The following is a 24,302-nucleotide window of genomic DNA, read 5'->3' as shown; positions in this document are numbered from 1 at the left end:
GTGCGATTGGCACAGGACAGAGCGGAGTTTAGGGCTGTTGTACATAGGGACGCTAGGAGTCGCAAGCGACTCGACGGCACATAACAACAACAACAACATATATATGATCAATAAAAGCACTCCAAAGATTTAATAGGAAACGTAAAGGGCAGTGAATTTCGTTTAATGGGAGAGGAACAGCTAAGAAGAGGAGGGTGAGAAACATTTCACAACTTGAAGAACGTGATCCCCGTCTCTAAATTACACATGCAGAATGTGTATGTTTGGCTGTGTTAACAGTCAGCAACAATAAAATAAATGTAGGGGCTGTGGACTTAATAAAGATAGGAACATTTGTGTGACCAGGACAGGCTCTCCTCACCAGCTCCAAAGCTCAAAAGCTGAGATTACAGAAGCAGGGAAGTAATTTACCAGCCATGATGAAAACTCTTGTGCCTAAAGTAAAAAGAAGATAAGAAGATAGGAGAATGATTACATCATTTGCCTCAGTTTTCATACTGGAGAGTGTGCATGTCTACTCCTGAATTCCACATGATGGCTTAAGCAGCGCAGGCCCTCAGGAGAAGGCACAGGGCAATTTGTGTTGGTTGGTCTTTTGTTTCAGTAGCACAGCTTTCCCCACCCCCACCCCCCAAGGCTACTTACCCATTCAAACTCAATATATAAGGTTAATAAAAGTGAGGCTGTTTCAGAGTACTTACTCCCAGGTTACTAGAGGGGAAGCCCAGGGCTTTGCAGCACAGAGCTGGAACAATAATTCCCAGCCTTATCAACCATCAAGGAATCTTTATCCCCCACCTCAGGCAAAGATAAACCTTATGCTTTGAAAGACCCATGAGCAAATTGCATTTACGAACAAAAAGACCTCCTAATTAGCAGGAGATACTTATTGTAACCTGAGTAACTGGACTTCATTCCATCCATAAGCACATGGATTTCACTGTTTCAATGAGCTCATTAGACTGTGCAGACCCGTGTTCAATGCTATGAGGAGATCAGGGACTTTGGGTTGCGAGTAGAATTTTGACACCTAAAGAACAGGAAATTAGAAGACGTATTGTCATGGGAAAGTCTGCTGTTAGGGACCTCTCCAAAGTACTGAAGAGCAATGGTGTCTCTTTGGAGACTAAGGTGTGTCTGATACAGGCCATGGTCTTTGCAACACTTGTTATGCATAGAGAGTTGGACAATGACTAAGGTGGGACAGAAGAAGAATTGATGCCTTTGAGCTGTGGTGCTGGAAAAGAGTATTGTGGGTATCATGGACTGCCAAGAAAACAAACAGATTCATCCTGGAAAGGGTCAAACCGGGCTGCTCCTTGGAGGCAAGGATTCTAAGGCTCCATCTAACATACTTTGGACATGTTGCAAGGAGGGACAGGTCCTTGGACAAGGACATCATGCTTGGTAGGGTGTAGGGACAGCGCAGAAGGGGAAGGACTCCTATGAGGTGGATTGATTCAGTGATTGGGATAATCGGGATGGGTGTATCAGAGATGGTGCGACTGGCACAGGACAGAGTAGAGTTTAGGGAGTCGCAAGTGACTCGACGGCATACAAAGAAATGGAAGGCAGCCACTGAATAATCAGCAAGAACCTCAAAAGTTACATTCCACACTGCTGGTCAAATCAATATTCTGTTTTGTGAAAGTAGAGGTGACTTGCTGAAGCTGAAGGCTTCTTTCCACAAAAAACCCTCCAAGAGGGCACTCCCAAAACAGACCTCTAAGAGGGTGCACTGAAATCCTCACTCCAAAGGACCCTTCACGCCTAAGGTAGGAATCAACTGCAAGACAGCTTTTGTGAGTGGGCAGATCCAAGCCTGGCAAGGTTCAAAGGCCAGAAAAAGGGGATCATTTCCTTTTCTTTTAAGGTAAAAGTATAACAAAAAGTACATATCAATAATGAAAGACTTCAAGCTGTTAATTATGTCTTTAAAAGGGGAAGGAGGAAATGGTCATTACAAAATATTTTCTGACGATCATTCCTAAATAGTTAAAAAAAATATTAAAATTAAGTATTAGTGAGAGAGAAGGAGCCCTGGTGATGGTGCAGTAGTTAAGTTCTTGACTGCTAACCAAAAGAATAGTGGTTCAAACCCACCAGCTGCTCCAAGGGAGAAAGAAGTAGCAGAGATCCATCCTATTCATACTTACAGCCTTAGAGGCTTGCTAGAGGTCACCATGAGCATGACTTGACTCAACAACGGTAGAGTAGAGTTCATTATAGGAGCAGATTGCCTACTCTTTCCCCCGTGGAATCACTGGGATGGTTCAAACCTCTCTGCCTTTTTAGTTAACAGATGAGTGATGGTGTGTCACTAGGACTCATAGGAAAGGATTTCACTTATATAATCTCAAATCCTCATTCAACCCCTTAGCTTCTCAGATCCCACTTAAGAGTTTATCTGTGTCCACCATATTTCAGCTTCATCAGATTATTGGGCGTTTATTTTTTTAAAAAGGCACTGATTAACTGTAATTATACAAAACACAATGTAAGGAAATTATTGTATGAAAATCAATACAGTGTTTTAAAAAACGCAAAAGAACTAGTAACTATAATAATTTAGTACTGCTACCAAAACAAAGAATCAGTTAGATTGGTGTCAGTCTGACCAGCTTAGACTTGCTCATCGCTGTTGGTGTTATCAGCAACTTAGTGACCACAAACAGAATCACAAAAGTTGAAAACACTGAGTCATAAGAGGAAAAAGATCATGTTTTCCCTGACCCCACTTGGTCTTATCTCCACAATCATTATTAAACTGATATTTTATTGGCCAATGAAGAGCCCTGGTGGCGTAGCAAGTTAAGGGTTGGGCTGCTAACCAGAGGGTTGGCAGTTCTAAACCACTACCCTCTCTGTGGGAGGAAAATGAGTAGGTCTCCTCCAGTGAAGACTTAGAGACTTGGAAAGCCAACGAACAGAGGGTCACCAGGAATCAGAGTGGACTAGATAGCGATGGTGGGTATTGGGCAAATGTGATAAATTCCCACACACGATCTCAGTTAATCCACACAGTACAACTATGAAATGGGTGTGAGGGCTTTAGTAGGGTTGGCTCCTGTTAGTAAAAGGAGTAAATGGTCCAATTCATCTCATATCATCACTTACACTAGTTAACGAATGCCAGCCCATAACCCAAAGTGGAAATGTGCCATGTTTCTAATTAAGAGGCCAACACTGTTGATTAACTCATAATTGTTCTTTTGTGTTTATTTCTACCCTTGAACGAGCCAGTAAGTGGAACCAAAGAAAAACATATGATCTATTTAGGAGTAGAGACAAGCCAGGTAGAAAGCATGTCTACTTTATCTGGTAAAAAATACGCGGTCACTTTTCAAGCACAACACCCAACACAGGAGTCCTCATGCAGCCATCAGAATGCTCAACCTTGACTCGACTGCCATCCAGAACTTGCCAAAACGATAGTTGAGACAGCTGATATTTTTAAAATGCAAGTCAGATCAACAGCCTTCTGGGGTTTTGCCCTTTACAGAGTGAAATCACCGCAGAGCAATTTACCTGGACCACATTCACTCAGCAACCCACAGAAATTCTTTCGTGAGTTAAAGTCCATTATCACGCCCTCAGCTCCTTTTGAAGATCTATAGAAGTCATCCCCTTTTATAGAACATTAGCACACTTCTCCCTCAACCCCCAGAAAAAAAAAAGAAGGAATTTTCCATCATGATCTTCAATGTTCCTTACATAAACATTCTTTAAGGATTTACTGCTCACAAAGCACTTATAACTATGGAGAAAGCCATATACTCATTTTATCTGACAACAATCGTACACTCCATTCAGCTTCCCTTTGTGCTCTGGTTTCCAGGAAGCTCAGTACTAAATTTAGAGCCCAATTGTACCATTCTCACACAATTCAATGTGCATATATCTCTCTCCACCTTCAAAAGAGAGCTTTCCTCCCCTGTTTATTTGCTACATTACTCCCCGACTCCTCCCTGGCCCAAAGGACCAAACAATACATGTTCATGAAAGAAACATGGAAAGTATAGAAATGAAAAAGCCAGAAAGAAAACATTCCAATGGCTTCTGATCCCTTTAATCAATCTGCTCGAGTTGCTTGATTCTGCATGTGCTTTTTCAGGTCAAGTAAACAAAATACCATACATTTCTGGAAGCAGGTAACTCCTGGCCCTCCCAGCCTCAGGGGAGATGGTGCAGGACATTTCTGCTCAACAAAGTATGGGGCAAAAGAAAGCATAAAACACAAAGGCTGAATGCATCTGGAATAACTGATGCTAAACCTTAAAGGGTTTAAAGATCATCTGGTCTAATCTCCTCAGACTGCAAACAGCAAAGCTTGATTTTATCCCTATGCCAGGCTTCTGGTTCATTCTAGCTCTCAGCAAATGAGGAGCATCATTAATCTGAGAAGCCTAGACACAGGACCTCACGGGGTCACATTTTTCATAGATGGAGTGAGCAAGGGTCAAATGACCTAAGTCTACCCTGCATTCTCCCCTCTTCCATACTTCCGTGGAGCTGGCAGGCTGGGTCGAGTGTGCCTTTGGCAAATCCCACCAGCCCTCACTCAGCATTCTTGCCCACATGCCTAGAGTTCCTATGTCAAAACAGTATTTTGAGATTTAATCTAAGAGGAGGAAGGGGGTACACCAGGAGTCCCTGGCTGGTGCAAATGATGAAGCTCTCAGTTATTAACTGAAATGGAGGTGTTTCGAACCCACCCAGAATCACTTCAGAAGAAAGGCTTAGTGATCTACAACAAAAAGACCTCTTTCCCTGAAAGCCCTGGGTCCTCCTCTGACAAACATGGGGGTGTCAGGAGGATCAGAACTGACTTGATAGCAACTGGTTTGGTTTTAGGGAACTCCTCATTTACACTGACCCTCACCTTTCCAAGCATGATGTCCCTCTCCAAGGAATAGTCTCTCCTAGCAACATGCCCAAAGTATGAGATGAAGCTTTGCCATCCTTGCCTCCAAGAAGCACTCTGGCTGCAGCCTCTCCAAAACTTTTGGCAGTTGTTCAGTGCTCTTCTCCAACTCCACAGCTTGAAGACATCAATTCTTCTTCTGTTAGCCTTAATTACTGTCCAGCTTTCAGATGCACAGCAAATGATCAAAAAGACTATGACCTGAATCAGGCGCACGTTAGTCTCCAAACTGACCTCACTGCTTTTCAGTAATCACTGTTCATCATCTTCAGACCTGTTGTTCACAGGGTCATTATGAATTGTATTGGACACTACCTGATAACCACCACTACCACCAAAGGTCTGTTTAGGAAACTAGTAAGTTGCTAACGCAGCTCAAGAAAGCAAAACTTTAATGTGGCTTCAGTTTCCAACTTTAAGAGGACTCAAATATATTCACCACTGGGCCTATTGGCAGCACCATGATGGACGGAGAAGAGATTGAGGTTGTTAGCAATTTCCGCTTGCTCGGCTCCACAAGCAACACTCGTGGCACGAGCAGTCAGGAAAAAAAAGACAACTTGTACTGGAAAAATATGCTGTTCCTGAGAAGCAACGATGTCAATCTAGAGACTAAAGTGTGTCCATAGTCTTCACAAGTACTTGCTATGCATCGGAGAGCTGGACAATGACTAAGGATGACAGAAGAATTGATGCCTTTGAGTTGTGGTGCTGGAGAAGAGTCTTGAACATACCATGGACTGCTAGAAGAACAAACAGGTCTTGGAAAGGGTGAAACCAAATTTCTCCTTGGAGACTAGGATTTTGGAGCTCCGTCTCACATACTTTGGGCACATGGCCAGGAGAGACCAATCCTTGGAGAAGGACATCATGCTCCAAAGTGTGGAGGGACAGCACAGGAGAGGAAAAACCTGGATGAGATTGACATGTAATTGAGGTAATGGGGTTAGGCTCCAAGACTGGCTCAGGATAGGGCAGGCTTCAGAGCTGTTATACACAGGGTCGCTATGAGTCACAGGTGATAGCACTTAACAACAACAAGGGGCCCTGACCCAAATCATGGTATTTTTCAATTGTTTCAAGCTGGACAATGAATAAAGAGGATCTAAGAACTGATGGCTTTCAATTGTGGTGTTGGTGAAAAGTATTAAATATCCCATAGACTGTCAAAAAATCAAATACATGTATCTTGCAGGAAGTGGGAGCCAGAGTGCTCCTTAGAGGCAAGGATGGTGAAACTTCATCTCACATACTTTGGGCATATTGCCAGGAGGTCCTTGGAAGAAGACATCATGCTGGGAAAGGTGGTGGGTCAGAGAAAAAGACGACTCTCAACAAGACAGATGAATACAGTAACTGCAAAACTGGACTTGTGGGTGACGGAGATTGTTTTGATGGTGCAGGACAGGGCAACGTTCTGGCTTATCGTTCATATGATCACTATGAGTCTTACTTGACTTGACGGCACTGAACAACATTATAGCAAAATCCAAGAAAGCTGAAATAAAAGCTGATTTGTGAAATGTAACATGCTAGCGGGTGGAACTAAAATATAAATATTAAATGACCCTGACCAGAATCAAGGTGTAACTGCCTAGAAAATGCTTCCTTCCTACTATTTTGTAAAGTTGGTTGTAAATCACAGAACCACAGAAATTTGGAGTCGGAAAGGATCATAACTTTTATCTAATCCAACCAATGTTTATAAATAATCTTAAAAAGCAATCTCCTAAAATATGAATCATAAATTACCTCCACATCCAACCAGCAGGAAACTGCATACGGAGTCTATAGAAGAGGAATTGGCAAATTTAAAAATAGGCTTTATAGAAAGGACCTCTGGGTTCAGTTTTTGCTTTGATGACATAAAACTCAAATGCTTGGCTTTGCAAAGTACTTCTGAAAACCTCTGACCTATATAGAAATTTGGAAATGGAAATCTCTGAAACACTCTCACCTCTATTCCCCAGTAATATTTCCAGCCCTCCCTGTCTTCTCCCTAAACACAGGAAAGAAATAAACAACAGCATAAGCAGGCTCTGAATAAGACCTCAGAGAGGAGGAAAGGCAGACTGTCCCAGCATCCTCCTCAGCACCAGGCTGCACTTGTCCAGTGAACAAACCCAAATCCCCATCATATATCTACTGTGCCTTGTGCTGAGACGGTGGTGAATGGAAGAGAGAGAAGAGACCTCATCTGTGTCCTTGAGAGGATTACAATCTACATGGGCACATAAGGCACTAGGTAACCCAGTACTGTAAGGTGTAAAGTACAGTCTGTAAATCAGGAAGGACCAGGAAGGCTGAAGAGAAATTCCCTGGAAATGGTACACCTCCACTGAAAAAGACCTCAGAGAGATGGGCAGAAAGTTGACTAGCAGAGGAAGAAGAGTAGAGCACAGCTGCAGTTACCATTATGCCCTGCAAAGATCTGCAATGAGTGGGGAATTTTCCCCTCAAAAATACATAGTCACATTTTCTTTACAATTGAAGGAAACATTCTTGTAATAATGAAGAAGAAATTAAATATCTAAGTCCTAATCAAAAGATGCTATTGTTGTTATTAGGTGCTATTAAATCAAGTATGACCCACCGAGTCTCTATGAACCACAGACCTGAACCCTGTCCTGTCCTGTGCCGTCCTCACCATCTCTGACACACTTGAGCTCATTGCTGCAGTCACTGAATCCATCTGGTTGAGGGTCTTCCTCTTTCAACAACCCTCAAATCAAATGATGCAATGTTACTATTTCAGTCTCTTCTTTAAGAATAAAACCAAACATCACTGAGTAGATTGTGACTTATGGTGATACCCAGGATGTCAGAGGACAAGTATGTGATGTGGGAGTTTTCAGTGACTGATTTTTTTTTAGAAGTAGATCATCAGGCCTTTAAAAAAATTCATATTTTTATATTAAAAGACAAACTGCATTGGGAAAGTCTGCTTTCATAGACCTCTTTAAAGTACTGGAGACTAAGGTGTGCCTGATCCAGCCATAGTCTTTGCAATTACTTACTATGCATCATAAAGCTGAACAATGACTAGGGATGATAGAAGGAGAATTGATGCCTTTGAGCTGTGATGCTAGAGAAGAGTATTGACTATACCATGGACTGCTAGGAAAACAAGCAGGTTCATCCCAGAGAGGGTTAGTCCAGGCTACTCCTTGGAGACAAGGATTCTGAGGCTTCATGTGACATACTGTGGGCATGCTGCAAGGAGAGACTGGTCCTTAGAGAGGGACATCATGCTTGGAAGGGTGGAGGGACAGTGTAAGAGAGGAAGATCCTCAATGAGATGTATTCATTCAGTGACTGGGGGGTAGGTGTGTCAGAGACAGTAAGATTTGAACAGGATGGAGCAGGGCTTAGGGCTGTTGTACATAGGGTTGCTATGAGTCGCAGGTGATGCAGCAGCACATAAAAAAACAACATCATTCATTCGGGCCTTTCTTTTTTGGTACAACAGGGTGGACATAAACTGGCCTTTTTGTTAGCTGCTCTGCATGTTAACAATTTTCACCATTCAGGCACTCCTTCCCATGAGTGCACCCCAATCACAACCAGCCTTTGTTTTGTGTATATGAGGGTGTATGTGGGGGTGGGTGCAGAAAGGATCAGAAATTATTATATTATTATTATTATTATTATTATTTTCTTCCTAATTATTATTTTTTTTTTCGAATTATTATTTTCTTCCTAATGTAACTAAAGAGAGCACTGGTGGCTTAGTGCTAAGTAGTTGTGCTACCAATCCAAAGGCATACAGTTCAAATCTACCAGTTGCTCCACGGGAGAAAGATGGACAATCTCTTCCTGTGTGATTTAATGCCTCTGAAAACCCACTGGAGGGTCACATATGAGTTGGTTATGACTCAATGGTTCATAAGAACAACAATTTGGTTAAGGAAAAAAATATTTTTAAGGTGAACTTTACCACTAGGAGAAACTGTAGGTGGTTCTTTGAGCCCAAATATTTTTGCATTAGAGTATAACAATTCTGTATAATGTCTTTCCTCCTTAGCCCCTGTCAGGAACAGGAAGTTAGCTAGCTGTACCCCTGTCTTTATTTCAGAGCATTTATCTGGGGGTGAGAGAGTTCACCTGAAAAATGGGTGGAGGGTGAGGTGGACACTGGAGTACTGGAGACACGTGGTGGGGAGACTTCTGGTCTCGAGGAGTTTCTCTTCCTAGAGGACGTGGTCTGTTCGATCCTCTCCAAAGCAGAAGGAGAGGACTGGCTCAGAGCAGAAGTGGCAGCTGCTTGGGAATGTACAGTTGCTTCTTCTGGGAGCCCCCGTCCCCTGTCCAGTGAGCCCGGGGGCACTCCCCTTTCTGTTTGAGAAACAGCCATCTTTTCTTCAGATTCTGAACTGCTACTGCTGGATGAGAAGCCAAGGTCTCCCACGGCTGAAACCAGATGGCAACAATTAATGGTCCGCCAGCAGACTTCCCAACATTCTAACAGTCCTTCAGCCAGCTCACTTCCAACCTCTACCCAATTTGTTGACATGGAAGGAAATTAAGAGCAATTATTCATTCTATAAAATAGTAACTTCTGAATGGCAGGGCACACACCAAGATAAACCCTTTCTCTGGGTCCCATAAGTGCAGATTTTGCATTTTATAGTAAAATTTTCTGATAAAGGATACATCTGAAATGTCAGCTGATGTAAGTAGTCCTTGAGTAGCACAAAGAGTTAAGCGCTTGACTATTAGCCAAAAGGTTGGCAGTTCCAACCTACCAAGAGGCTTCTCAGAAGACAGGCTTGATGACTTGCTCCCCAAAACCTTGGACAACCTGATGGCTCACAGTTCTACTTTGGACACTAAGGTCGCCAAGAAGGACCGCCTTGATGGCAACCAACAACAACAATATCAGATGATACAGAATCTGAGATCAGATTCTGATCATATGGCGCATCACCAACTTCTAGGAAGTTGGTTCCAGAATTTGCTTGGGATGAACATAAACAAACTCCCACTATCAGACTCTGTATGGCCAATACGATAGGCAGCATCCATGCAGAGGCAGCTCTGGATCCACTGTTCACGGATGGAGCACAAAATACTTCCACATGCTTTCATTACAGAACCGAGTCCCCAACCAGGCCTCCTGTCACTGGTCTGTGAATCCCAGTGTCCTTTGTGACACCTTTTCCCTCTACTATTACCAAGTCCATCAATTTCCCCTTGTAAACTTCTCTGTGACCAACAACTTCCTCTCCATTCTTGCTGCTACTAAATCATAGCTCGGTCCCTGGGATCTGTGTGTGAATTTCTTTATCTTCTTGGGTGGTCCTGACTGAAGATTCCCTCCTCTCCCCACACTCACAGTTCTAAATACCCTATTAATGACTGCCAAGCAAATTCTCCCCTAAATTGCTTTGATATGTCACCTTGTTTAAAAAAAAAACCCAAAACTCTTCCTGTCCCTCAAATTGAAACAGCCTGATTTCCAAAGTTAGCCATGATGGTGCCTTACTCCCTTCACATAATTGCATCTGCCACTGCTCTTCTCCTCACTGTGCAACTAATACCAGCCCAGGGAGCGTGCTGGCCTTGCTGCCCCACAGAGAAGCCACACTCCTTTCTCCACAGCTTCATCTACACTGTTGGGACATCCCACTCCTTAGGTACCCCTCCCACTTGGCTCAGATACACAGACTTGGGCTCAAATCTCAGCTCTGTAACATGTTAGATCAAATCTGCACCTCCACTTGGCCTGCATTTACACTTTCGTTAACTACCCACCCACTGCTGTTAAGTTGATTTTGACTCATGGCGACCATCACATTTCCAAAGCTGTAAATCTTGGTGTCAGGAGACTGCCAGCCTCAGCCTTCTTCTGCAGAGCAGCTGGGAGATGCAAACCACCGAGCTTTTAGCAAGCAGTGCAAAAGGTAACACGACATACACCAGCATGTTGCAAATGAGGCCTGCACCACAGATCTGGTCAACCTTGGCCAGGCCTCCTCAGTGGGGAAGATAGCTCCCAATGATGCAGGGAGGAGGGGGAGCAGAGGTGAAAATTTTCTTTTCCGTAATTGGGCATGTAAGAATGAAATCATTGTCATCAACACAAACTCACCTGAGGTATTATTCTGATAATCCAGAGCTGTTGCTATCTCAGGTGAGCCCGCAACAGGCGAACTGGTGAAATCTGTTCTGCTTTGAGAGTTGGATCTTCCTCCAGCATTTGCTGCTTCAGTCAGTGAAGTGAAGTCTACTGGAGCATCTGAAGAAAAGTGGCTTGTTCTGGGGACCTGACCCATCACAGGCTCTTTTGATATCACTGTGGAAAAGTTTACTTGACCTTGATAAGAGGTGACGTTTTCTAAGTGTGGTTCAGTGTTACTTTCCTGCCAATGGTTCCTGACAGCAGCTGAAACAATAAGAAAACAGGGTAGTCAGAGTTTGCTGGCTTCTGAAAAGGAATGCAAACCTGATATATCAGCCCAGAAATGAATTCAAGTAAAATTATTTCATCTTCCTTTAATTCCACCATTCATTTTTCCTGCTGTAATTTGTCCACTCAAGGATGTGGGCAAAGATTTTTCTGCATCGATGTTTACTACAATATTGCTCACAAACTGAAAACAAACAAAATAAGAAGAAAGCAGCAAACAAAAGACTTTACAGCAGGAAATCAATTTGATAATTACATTAGAAGGGCTATAAAAAATACTATGTGATTAAAAAAATTACGTTATATAAGAATAAAAAATGATGTTCTAGTATTATTGAGTTAAAAAGCTACAGACTTTAAAAAAGAATTGAGAATGTGACCACATTTTTGGGAAATATAAGACAAAAACCTACGAATACCCCTAGCAAATTTGTATTGACTTTTTACTATCTATGCACCAAAATGCAGATCTAAGAAGGTTGGTATTAATTCATTTAATTCTCACACAAAGTCAGAAGTAGATGTTATTATTATCCTCATTTTAGGTATGAGTCCAAGGAGGTGCAGGGAAGTCATAAACTTTGTCTAACTAAATCATACAATTAAAAGGGAATAGAGTCAAGACTCTACAGGTAGTCTATTCCAACCCCAGCACCAACACCACTCCTAATTGGTTTAGATAAGGAACAAAGTGCTAGACAGGAATTTTAGGATGGCTCCACCTATGTTTAGTAACTTTTGGCTTAGGACGTCCCAGTAACCTAATGGTAAACAGCCACACAGCCAACTCAAAGGCACATGGCCTGGATCCATACATGTTCCAAGAGAAGAAGATGGGCAATCTCCCGTGTGATTTATTGCCTCTGAAAACCTGCTGAAGGTTCAGGAATGAATAAGTCCCAAGTCGATGGCACATAAAGACATAACAACAAGGAATATAGAAAAGATATTTTCTTGGTTTTTTATTGATAACACAAAGGCATCTGACTGTATAGATCATAATAAATTATGAATAACACTGAGAAGAATGAAAGTTCCAAAACACTTAATTGTACTCATGCAGAATCTCTACCTAAACCAAGAAGCAGTTATTTAAACAGAACAAGAGGATACGGCATGGCTTTAAATTAGGAAAGATGTGCATCATCAACATTTATATAGTCTGCATCCTGAGAAAACAATCTCTGAAGCTGGAATATTTGAAGAACACTGCATCAGGATTGGAAGAAAACTCATCAATAATTTGTGTTATACAGATGATCTGGACTTTCTTACTGAAAATGAGGTAGACTTGAAGCACTTATTCAAGTGCAAAGTCTGTAGCGTTCAGTATGTGTAATAGTTCAACATAAATAAAACAAAAAAGCTCGCAATTGGACGAGTAAACATCATGATAAATGGAGAAGAGCTGAAGTCTATGAAGTACTGAAAATGAGGAGGACTTGAAGCGCTTGCTGCAGAAGGTTAAACACTGTAGTCTTCAATAAGGATTGCATCTCAACATCAAGAAAACAAAAATCCTTGCCACTGGACCAATAGGCAATATCATGATGGAAGGAGAAAGGATTGAGACTGCCAACACTTCATCTTACTCGGATCTATCGTCAATATATTTGATAACTAAAGTCAAGAAATCAGGAAATGTATTGCACTGGGAAAATCTGTAGATAGGGAACTCTCCAAACTACTGAGGAGTAATGATGTCAGTTTGAAGACTAAGGTGCACCTTCTGATTTTTGGCCATGCTTTTTTCAGTCACGTGCTAGGCATCTGAGAGCTGGCCAGTGACTAAGTATGACAAAAGAAGAGTTGATGCCTTTGAGCTGTGGTGCTGGAGAAGAGTATTGAATATCCTATGAACTGTCAAAAGAACAAAGAGTTATGTCTTGGAGAAGATGCAGCCAGAATACTTGGAGGCAAGGATGCTAAGGCATCATCTCACATATTTTGGGCACATTGCTAGGAGAGGTTATTCCTGAAAAAGGACATCATACTTGCGATGGCAGAGGGGTGGCAATGGAGAGGATGACTCTCAACCAGGTGGGCTGTCATGGTAATTGCAGCAATGGGCTCATGTGTGTCAGAGATTTTAAGGATGGCACAGGATAGAACAAGGTTGAGATCAGAAATCGGTTGTTCATAGATTTGCTGTGAGTCATACTCAACTTGATGGCACCTAATAACAAAGTTATCAAGGATCTCTTTTTACTTGACTCTACCCATGAAAACCACATTCATGAAATCAAGCAGTATAGAAAAACAGGCAAATCTCTGCCAAAGATGTCTTCAAAGTGCTAATGAGTAAGAATGTCACTTTTAAGACTGAAGTGTACTTGCTCCAAGCTATGGTATTTTTAATCACTTCACACATGTGAAAGCTGGACCATAAACAAGGAAGACTGGAGAAGAGTTGATGCTTTTGAATTGTGGTGCTGGTGAAGAATATGAAATACATAATGGACTACCAAAACAACAAATAAATCTGCCTTCAAAGAAATATAGCCAAAGTGTTCCTTAGAAGCAAGGATGGTGAATTGCAAAAACACCGAAACAGCTCAAATGTTCAATCATAACTGAATGGATTGAGAAACTGCAGTACATTCATGTAATGGAATACTACGCAGCACTCAGAAGCAATGGTTTAGAAAATTACTACATATCTTAGGAGGGACTGAAGAGCATTATGCTGAGTGAACTAACTCCATCCTTTAAGGACAAATACTGTATAAGATCATTATTGTAGAACTAGAAAGATAAATAGTAAAATGTGTATGAGGCTCCAAGGGAGAGAGGGAAGGAGTAGAGGGTTGAGGATGGGCAGGGGGGAGATCATAGGGCCACACAATTTGATGGGCAGAGGGAAGGATGGGGATCTGGAAAAAAACAGGGTAATGGTGGGCATCTCTGGCTGCCTAGTGGAGAGAAGCTGCACTGCAATCTCAAAGGCACACAGTTCAAAACTACCAGTTGTTCTGTGGGAGAAGGATGAGCAATCTCCTCCCCTGTGATTACTGCCTCTGAAAACCCACTGGAGGGTCAGCTATGGGTCAGGTATGACTCGACGGTACACAACAACAGTTCAATGTTGATTAGTTTTATAAAATACAGTAAATGGGAATGATTGTATGAAACACAATGCGAATAAAGGATCATGTGAAACACAATGCGTATGAACTTTGCAAGTAAACCAATATAAAATAAAACATTATTTAAAAAAAAAGATGCAGGGAGCTCTGCTGGCCTAGTGGCAAGAAGCTGCACTGCAATCCCAGGGGTACGTGGTTCAAATCCACCAGATGCTCTGCTGGAGAAAGAGGGGCAATCTCTTTCTGTACCAGTCAGATCCAATTTAACGGTACACTCACAAAATAATAAAACAAAAGTTTTTAAAAAGACGCAAGGATGGTGAGATTTCATTTCACATATACTTCAAGAACGTTATCAAGAGAAACTGGTTCCTGGAAAAGGCTATCCTGCTTGGAAAAGTAGAGAGTTAGCAAAACAAAGACAGACCCTCAACAAGACGGACACAGTGGGCACAACAATGGGGTTAAGCACCGCAGAAAAGATGTACGATAGCAGCCACAAATTCAAGTCAACAGGTAACATGATTTACCTGCTTTTAACTTTTTGTTGTTGTTGGAAGTTTACAGAATAAGCTAGTTTTCAATTCAACAATTCATAAAACAACAAAAAAAAGTGTTTTATGTCATTAATTACAATACCCACCGTGTAACAATACTCTTCCTTTCCTACCAACAGGTAACTCTAAATTTTCTAGTTGCCACTTTTAAAAGGGTTAAAAACAGGTGAAATTATTTTTAATGAATATTTTATTTAATCCAATGATGGAGAAGAGATTGAGGTTGTTAACAGTTACAGCTTGCTCGGCTCCACAATCAACACTCTTGGCACCAGAAGTCAAGGAAATAAAAAAGGAATTAGGTAATTAGGTAAATGTGCTGTCAGGGAACTTTCCAGAGTATTGAGAAGCAATGAGGTCAGTTTAGATACTAAGGTGTGCCTGATCCAGGCCATGATCTTTGCAATTACTTGCTATGCATCTGAGAGCTAGACAATGACTAGAAATGACAGAAGAGTCTTGAACATACCATGGACCACTAAGAAAACAAATAGGTCTGTCTTGGAGAGGGTGAAACCAAGTTTCTCCTTTGAGGCTAGGTTTTGAAGCTCCGTCTCACATACTTTGGGCACGTGGCCAGGAGAGACCAATCCCTAGAGAAGGACATCATGCTTGGAAGGGTAGAAGGACAGCACAAGAGAGGAAGATCTGCATGAGATGGACTGATACAGTAACTAGGACAATGGGGGTAGGTGTGTCAGAGTCAGTGAGACTGGCTCAGGACAGGGCAGCCTTCAGAGCTATTATATATAGGGTCGCTATGAGTCACAGGCAACTCGACAGCACATAACAACAACAACATGTAAAATATGAATTGAACATGTAATCCATATAAAATTACTGATGTATTTCACTTTTTATTGTGGTATTATATCTTCAAAATCCAGTGTGTATTTTAAACTCAGACTAGCCAAATCTTGAGGTCAACCACAACATGTGGAACCACAGTGAAATTATAGATCAATCATTGTCAATATTTTCTCCCTTCCGGTCCACTCCTACCAGAAGCAGGAAAGAGCTAATGATTAGGAAAACTTACAAAGATTCTAATAAACTTTGCAAAGGGATTCATTTATCCCTAAAGTCCTTCTGTCCTTCTAAATTACTGTTATTGGTGTCTCCGACCTGTTTTCTGTGATAATGAACAGAAGTTTCATGGAGGAGAAGGAAAGTTGCATCGCTCTTTGGGGGCCCTTTTCTAGCTCAACCACCACCACTACCACAGCAAAACCCAACAAAACACACAACCCACTGCCATTAAATCTATTCTGCTTTTTGGTGATAGTCCAACAGATTTCTAAAGCTGTAAATCTTTATCGGAGGAGACGGTCCAGCTTTCAATCCCAGGAAGACAATTCTCAAATGAGATGCAGGATGTGAAAGGGGGGATTCTAAGGAAACTGTACTTTAAACTTGAAACCTTAAGGTTATGGACAGCAGTAGCCTGTAGAGCAGGTTCTCTTTGTTCTTCTATCTGAGCTTCAAAGACTCCTCATTCAGAGGAGAAGGTGAAGGGTTTTGGAGACTGCTGCTCTATTCTTTTGGTTAACTGGGTACAAAAGAGGGAAATCATTCCCAAAGGAAGCCAGGAAAAAAGAGACCATAGCTCAGAAGTAACTAAAAATCCAAGCCATGAGCAAGGAGAATGCAATACAATTTAGCTGTTCCATAGCCAAAGGCAAATGTGAGATTCAATCATTGGGAGGATCTTGCAGAAATCAGAGGGGTCTCCTTTTTCACAAAAAACAAGTAGCATCACCATATCCTGGTCGACTAAGGGAATTCTACTGCACTCCTCAAGAAGAAAAGAATGGTCACACACAGAAAGGACACAGCTAACTCTGAATCATACTTTCTCCCAGAAGAGCTGCCTAAAAATATAAAGAGAGAGAGAAAGCATATTAAAAGAAATTAAAAGGCAGACAATAGTTCTGCAGTTTCCTAAATAACTCTGCATGAAAGAGAACTAAAATTGCTGAGCAGAATATTTTAAAAAGTATTTCTAAATGTGTTGCTGAACTGACAAGTTAAGAAAAGTATTCTTCTGTGACCAAAAATGAACCAAGAGCAAGAATTAGGAAAGGTGAACTAACACTAAAGCTGACAGCTTCCCAAGGGCCATCTGCTCAGTGTTTGCGACATTGAACTCCTGTTAGGATGACAAGGAATATAGAAGAAGAAAAACAACTCTTGATTCTAACAGAACTGCATGTATAAAGCTGGGACCTCAAAGTATTATACTTTGAGTGTAAGGATAATGAAACAAATTTGTCCTGTAGAAGCGGACAACAAAGAACCTGTACCTTCCATCTTAGTTTTAGAAGGAAAAAAAACTGGAAAATAATAACCATATGAATGATACAGTGAGTTAGTGTTGGGCTGGTGACTAGAAAGGTCAGCAGTTCTAACTCACCTGCCGCTCTGTGGGAAAAGATGTAGCTATCTGCCTCCAGTAAAATTTGCAGCCTTGATTTTTTATTTGTGCGTGTGTGTGTGGGTGTCAAATCGGATCTGACTGGTATAGGAGGAGACTGTCCCTCCTTCTCTAGTAGAGTATCTGGTGGATTCGAACTGCTCACCTGTGGGATTACAGTGACGCTTCTTGCCACTAGGCCACCAGAGCTCATAAAAATTTGCAGCCTTGAAAACCCAATGAAGAGTCAGGAAAAAAGAAACTAGAGTGAAAAATGACAAATCATCCACAGAAAACAACCATCACACTAACAGCTGATTTCTCACCAACAACAATGGAAGCCACATGAGAGTGGGTAACAAATTTCAACATTCTGGCAAAGTGAAAGCAAAACGAAACACTAGATTTGTGAGTGAGGCAACATTATCTTGCAAAACACCCTGTTTATCTTTCAAAATAAAAATATTTTCAGGGAACATTGAGCTCATCAACTTTCTTCATTAAAGAAATTATAAAGGACTTATTTCAAACAGAAGAAACACAATCCTATGTAAAAGATGTGAGATACAATACAATACAAGAAGAAATAATTAGCAAGTAAAATTACAAATACGTGCATACATCCAAAGAAATATTAACTTTATAAAATGTTAACAATAATTTGTAGAATTATTAAACAAATTAGAACAAATTCTGTGTCACAACAGCACACAAATTCAGAAGTACTTATTAGAATCATGCTACATAGACGAGAGCAACTTTGAATTGTGTTAAAAATGGATTTTAAAGTTTCCCAAGCAAATCTTAAAAAATAAAACAGAATGTATCACTTCTAAGCTGGTAAAACTTGGAGCATATCACATTTCAAAAGAGATAAATCAGTGGTTATTCCTTAAAACCAAAAAGTAAAAATCAATAAGCAGCAATATATAAGTATACTGTAGATATAATTACTAAAAGAATCTATTAAAGAGGTTGAAAGTTGAAGGTTCTGGGAAGAAAAAAAATAATGGTAGCGGGGACGGTTGGTTTCCATAAAAGTCTCATAGAGCCTATAAGATTAAACTATGTACAGGTTTGATAGACATATCAAGCAAACACTAAAGTTCTAAAACTTGAATAATAAACCAGAGAAAATATCTTCAACCCATAATCAAAGTTTAGCACCCTTTACTATTTGAGGGTTTCTTTTCAAATGATGTACTGAAGATACACATTTCATTTAAAAAAAAAGACACTGGTGCAACCACTGTGGAAAGTGGTGAGGCGATTTCTCAGAAAGTTGCAAAGAGAGATACCATTTGACCCAGTAATTCCACTACTGGGAATATATCCTAAAGAGACCATAACTGACATCCAAGCAGATATATGCACACCCATGTTTATTGAGGCTTTGTTCACAATAGCAAGGAGTTGGAAACAACCTAAATGCCCATCAACAAACGAATGGAGAAGCTGTGGTATATTCACACAATGGAATACTATGCTGCATTGAAAAATAAGGAGCTCATGCAATATTATTCAAAATGGGTGACCTGGAGGACATTATGCTGAGTGAAATATCTCAGTCACAAAAGGACAACTACTGCATGGTGCCACTGTTATAGAATGGGACTGACATCAGGGTTGGGGTAAGACTGAGAAAAACTGGATAAATTATGTACACTGCATTGAAACAGATGAGGAAGAGAACAACTTTAAAGAGATCTATGAGAGGGTATTATGGTTATCACAAGAGTCAAGAATTAAGGTTGCATAGTGGAGTATACTCAGGGAGTTTGGGGGGAATGCGGGGGGATTGTATACCAATGAAAGAATTTTTCTTTTACTTTTCAAAGAGAGGAGTGAACTGTGGGGGAGGGCTGAGCAGGGAAAAAACTGCAACAATGAATGAATGGAAATCCAAAATCTCTGTAAATGTTCATTAAAAATTAATAATATTTTTAAAAGACACATGAATGTGTAATTATAAAGGAATGTGCAATTATAAAGGGAGGGGGGGAAGTGAAGAAGAAATAGTTGAAAATATTATTGGAAACCAAATAATTATAAACTAAAAAGAAATGTCTTTTAAAATTTTTATATTTTACTGATTGATTGCTTACTAAGTTGACAAAGGATAATATCTAATGTCACGGCAGGTACAGAAAATAGATACTTATAATGTTAAGATTATAACTGGTGCAGACTTTCTGGTGAAAAAGTAACTTAAATTGAAAGTCTTTGTAATGGACTTCTCTTAACCCAGGAATTCAATTTCTGGAGATCAAGGAAATTATTAAGGAAGTACGCAAATTTTAAGTCTAAGGAAGTTTATCACAGCACTGTTTGTAATAATAAAATTGGAAACAACCTAAATTTCTGCAATACAGGGTTGACTAAGATAGTAACATTTTAAAGGACAGGCCAATATACATTAACAATACAGTTCTAAATATGTATCACGTTCATCCTATATTGTAGGTGAAAACTACAAAATTATATGTTCAATGTGATTTTAGGTTATTTTAAAAAATCTTTTTAAGTCTCCTTTGGTGATATAATGGATTAAGCTATGAATGGGATGCTAACTAAGAAGTCAGGCAGCTCCTATCTACCAGCAGCTCCTCAGTAGAAAGACAATGATGCCTTGATTTACCACCTGGGAACCCTATGAAGCATTCTGCATACACTCTGCCCTACAAGGGCACCAGGAGTCATTCAGTGCAAGTGGGCTGTATGTTTGCTTTTTTTCCTCCCTTTAGAAAAAGAACAGAACAATGTTGTATCAGTAAGAGGTCCCCAGGACAATCTAGGAACCTGGAAAATGATTTTTTTTTTAAATTATTATTTTTGTGTGAGTGTACCGTCAAATCAGATCTGACTGGTATAGGAGGAGATTGTCCCTCCTTCCCCGGCAGAGCATCTGGTGGATGGAAAATGATTTTGTAATGGGTTTTCTTCGGTTCCCATACTGCTTCTTAAACTACTTAAAGCAGGTATTAGTTTCCTACAGCTGCCATAACAAATTTGCATAGGTACATTAGGTATCTTGAAACAGCAGAAATCTATTCTCTCTTGATTCAGGAGATCAAAATTCTGTAGTCAATACGTCAGCAGGCTTGGTTCCTTCTGCAGGCTCTAACAGAACCAACCACGCTACGCCTCCTTCTAGCTCCTGGTGGCTGCTGGCAGTCTGTGATACTATTTAGATTGCAGACACCCAGCTCTAATCGCTGCTTCCATCTTCACAGTGCCTGCTTCTTTGTCTGTCTACCTCTCTTCTTCTTCTTAGAAGGACATGTACTTAGATTTAGGACCCACCTTCAAGCTCATTCATCTTGAGATCTGTTAACTTGCAAAGACTTTCTTTCCAGACAAGATCAAGCTTCCAAATGAGGTTCCAGGTGGGCATGACTCTGAGGACAACACTATTTATTCCACCCACGAAAAAACCCAAAGGTCTTAAATATAAAGGTGGTTCATGCAACTTTATAATAATACACAGGTTTGGGCTCCAGTGCTATTTCTGAAACATGAGAATGTGGGTGGCTTTTGACTGCAGAGTTAAAGGATTGACGTGAGCCTGGTCTATGAACCTCAATAGGCCTGACTATTGGTCTAGTCATGGCTATGGCTGTGGTCTGATCAGAGAGCTTCCCCTGGCCATCTCTGCATGGCATCTGGAGGCAGTAAGAGACATCCCAGTCAGTGCTGCTACTGTGGGGCCCTGTTGACCCTGGAGACCTCTGGATGTGGTGACAGCTCCACTACTTCCCCTTAGTCAGTAGATGCCACTGCTGCCTGGAAGGTGAGAGACTGCAACTTTCAATGTCCTTTTTGATCTAGAGATCTTTCCCTTTCTTCCCTTCTGGGAATCAGGAACACAGGAGACAATATAAAATAATGTGGGGGCTTTTTTCGTTTGTGCTATACTGGGGCATAACTCTGTTCTCTAGGTAAAGGTCATGGCGGGGGGGGGGGGGCATGCTTGAGATTCTATGCCTGGGCTAGAAAATCAGTTCTTAGTAAGAGTAGCTAAAGCACAGAGTGAGACTTTAGGCCCCAGCACTGATAGACTGTGATCCTAGCTAGGCAAGGTACACAATTTCTCTATGCCTTGGTTTATCTTTCTGTAAAATGGGGATAATACACCTCACTGGGTTGGAAATTTAGCAGAATCTATACACCTAAGAGCAATACCTCATCTATGGTGAGCGCTATATAAAGTATAGCTAATAAAGAGATCTGGGTACGCAAACAGATCTGGGGATAACCATGGCAGACAATCAATCTTGGATATATCCCAACTGTTCTCTACATAATGGATCAGAGGTAATATTGCAGGTGAAAATACCTCGGTTCCCAGGTACTCTGGGCAGCTAGTCCACTCTGAATGAAAGATTTAGGTTGGCTGAAGGGCTATTGGAGCATCTTAAGTCTCATTCTGAGCTTTACTCCAGGATACTTCTCCTAGGAGGTGCAGGAAAGACGTAGGGGCACAATATGAGCCTCAGGGCCACCTCCAGCATGGCAAGGGCTCTAAAAGAATGGTATCCCACTGCTCCATTTAATTTTAAATACTTTTTTTTACTATTTCTTTATTCTTTCACTGTCCATTTAATTCTTCCTTAGAAAAAGGATAAACAAACTAGCCATGCTGGGGGAGATAGCACACCTCCCCCACTGCTCAATGCCTTACCTCACTGGGAACATCTGAGTGTTTTGCAATGAATCCAAATTGTAGCTCATAGAAGACAATAGGTCAAGTGTTAAAATGTTTATTAAAGTACAAAGACTAATCCTTTCCAAAGCACTGGATTGAACTTGAACAATGAATAAGAATGACAGAGAAGCTGTTGCTGTTATACGCCATGGAGTTGGAATTGACTTCTATTTGACCTTTCAGCGCGTTTTCAGAGGCTATAAATCACACAGGAGGAGACTGCCTATCTTTCTCCCCAGGAGCAGGTGGTGGATTTGAACTGCATGTCTTTGGGTTGACAACACAGCTCCTTAACACTAGGCCATCAGAGCATTCTGACAGAAGAAGCAGCAATGCCTTTTCATTGTGGTGTTAGAGAAGAATACTGAGAATGCCATGGACGGCCAAGGGACAAGTCTTTCTTGGAGGAAGTGTAACCAAGTTGCTTCTAGAAAGCAAGGACGGTGAAACTTCATCTCACATACTTTGGGCATGTTATCAGCTGGTGCCAGTCTTTGGAAAAAAACATCATGTTGGGGAAGGAGGAGGGTCAGAGAAAGAAAAGACGGTCCTCAACAAGACGGACTGAGGCAGTGATTGTGGGCTCAGCATATCAGAGGACAGGACATAAAAGGACAGGGCCGGATCAGGCAAGGTTAAGATCTGATGTTCATGGGGTTGCTGTGAGTCACAGGTCACTCTATGGCACCTAACAACAACAATAACAACAATGTCGTCACACTGAGTGGTGTCACTTCCCACCTGGCATCTGTGTAAACCCTGAATAGGGGTGTCATTTAGGACAAAGTGAACAGGACTTCAAAGGGGCTTACAACTTGGAGGGAATGATAGCAGGGAACAGGCTCATGCTTGGTGGAGAAGGGAATTTGGCCCTGGAGGACTGGAAAGGAGAAAGGATGCTTCAAGAGGCTGAGCCCAGACCAGAGGGGGAGTGAGATGAGGCTCAATCACATTTATACCCACAAGGACTCCTCCAGGATGTGGCAGGACGCCCCAGAAGCTCACCCAGTCCACACACACCGTGAGGCAACCCACTGAGTTTCAGCATTTTAATTTCTCAGATATCTCTTTAAGTGAGAAATCCCCTTCTCTCTGCATTCGCCCCTCTGGGTCAGGCCTCTCTCTCCCTTCCCCCTGGACCATGAATGGAGATTAACTAGAGAGTTTTATTGCTTTGCCTGGGCTTCCCCCACCCCTAACCACTCCTAAGTTGACAACTTGCATTTCTGCAGAGCTTTAATGTTCTAGAACATCTGTTTGTGAGCCAGCATCCTCGGGGATGCTAGCTAGAGGTTGGGTTGTAGGATTTCCTAATTAGCAGCTGCTACAGCGTCAACTCTTCACCACTCCCTAGAAAATTGGGGTTTTTCAACTTGTATTGTTTCTGAGCAGAGTGGGAGGATACAGGGAGTGCATGGTGTCATCCAAAAAGACAATTTCCTCCCCCCCCCCCACAACACAGTGGTGCCACTCGGTGGCAGGGCTGTAAATCAAGTGTGGCTGGTACCAGCTTGTGCTTCTGGGGGACGGAGCTAAAGAAAAGCACTTTATTTTCATTTCCCTCTATATGGATTCCATTCTTACTAACATTGATTCAGTGCTTACAAAGCGGCAAGCGTTTCCACTTCTATGGCCTACTGGTTAAGGAGCTGCACTGCCAACCCAAAGTCAGGTAGTTCGAATATACCACCTGCTCATGGAGGGGAAAAAAAGGAGAAAAATGAGCAATCCCCTCTTCAGTGATTTACAGCCTCTGAAAAACTACTGGGGGGGTCAGCTATGAGTTGGTTCTGACTTGATGGAAAATACATCTCATTTAATGCTCATGACAACTTTGGCAAGCAGATGTATCTTCATAAAGCACTTAGTTCATCAGGGCCGTGTGCTCTTCTCCACCAAGATCAAAGCCTATTGTGATAGTGTCCCTGTCAGTCCCAAATGACTCTCCTCAGAGTTTACACACATGCCAGAGAGGCAGCGGCACCAGAGTACAGCCATAGTAGCCCTACGCAACTCAGAGGGCCCAAAGATTAAGTGATTTTTCAAAGTCATAGAATAAACCTAGGTCTCTAAATACCAATTTTTTAATGCTGTTTCCATTAATGCCCTCAACTAGCTCAGGATGAAGGATTTAAGGGGCCAGACAGTGACAAAAACAAAACAAACCAAAAAAAGTGCCCCACACTATCACAACAGAAGGTCCTGGGC

General features: G+C 41.5%; 1 protein-coding gene across 1 annotated transcript in view; it reads right to left on the bottom strand.

The window, feature by feature from the left end:
• The window catches only part of HEG1 (heart development protein with EGF-like domains 1), a 108,473-nt gene that overhangs the window by 59,425 nt on the left and 24,746 nt on the right, over positions 1 to 24,302 (bottom strand). Inside the window, exons 2-4 of the mRNA XM_006884301.1 lie at positions 11,016 to 11,309; positions 9,068 to 9,334; positions 8,052 to 8,090 (exon numbers count right to left, since the gene is read on the bottom strand). Of these exons, the coding sequence (XP_006884363.1) occupies positions 8,052 to 8,090; positions 9,068 to 9,334; positions 11,016 to 11,309 (600 nt within the window). The remainder of the gene's footprint in view (positions 1 to 8,051; positions 8,091 to 9,067; positions 9,335 to 11,015; positions 11,310 to 24,302) is intronic.

Source organism: Elephantulus edwardii, unplaced genomic scaffold (assembly GCF_000299155.1).
Source record: "Elephantulus edwardii isolate Elephantulus edwardi_28Jun2011 unplaced genomic scaffold, EleEdw1.0 scaffold00032, whole genome shotgun sequence".
Classification (NCBI taxonomy): Eukaryota; Metazoa; Chordata; class Mammalia; order Macroscelidea; family Macroscelididae; genus Elephantulus; species Elephantulus edwardii.
This window is presented reverse-complemented; position numbering and strand designations above follow the sequence as displayed.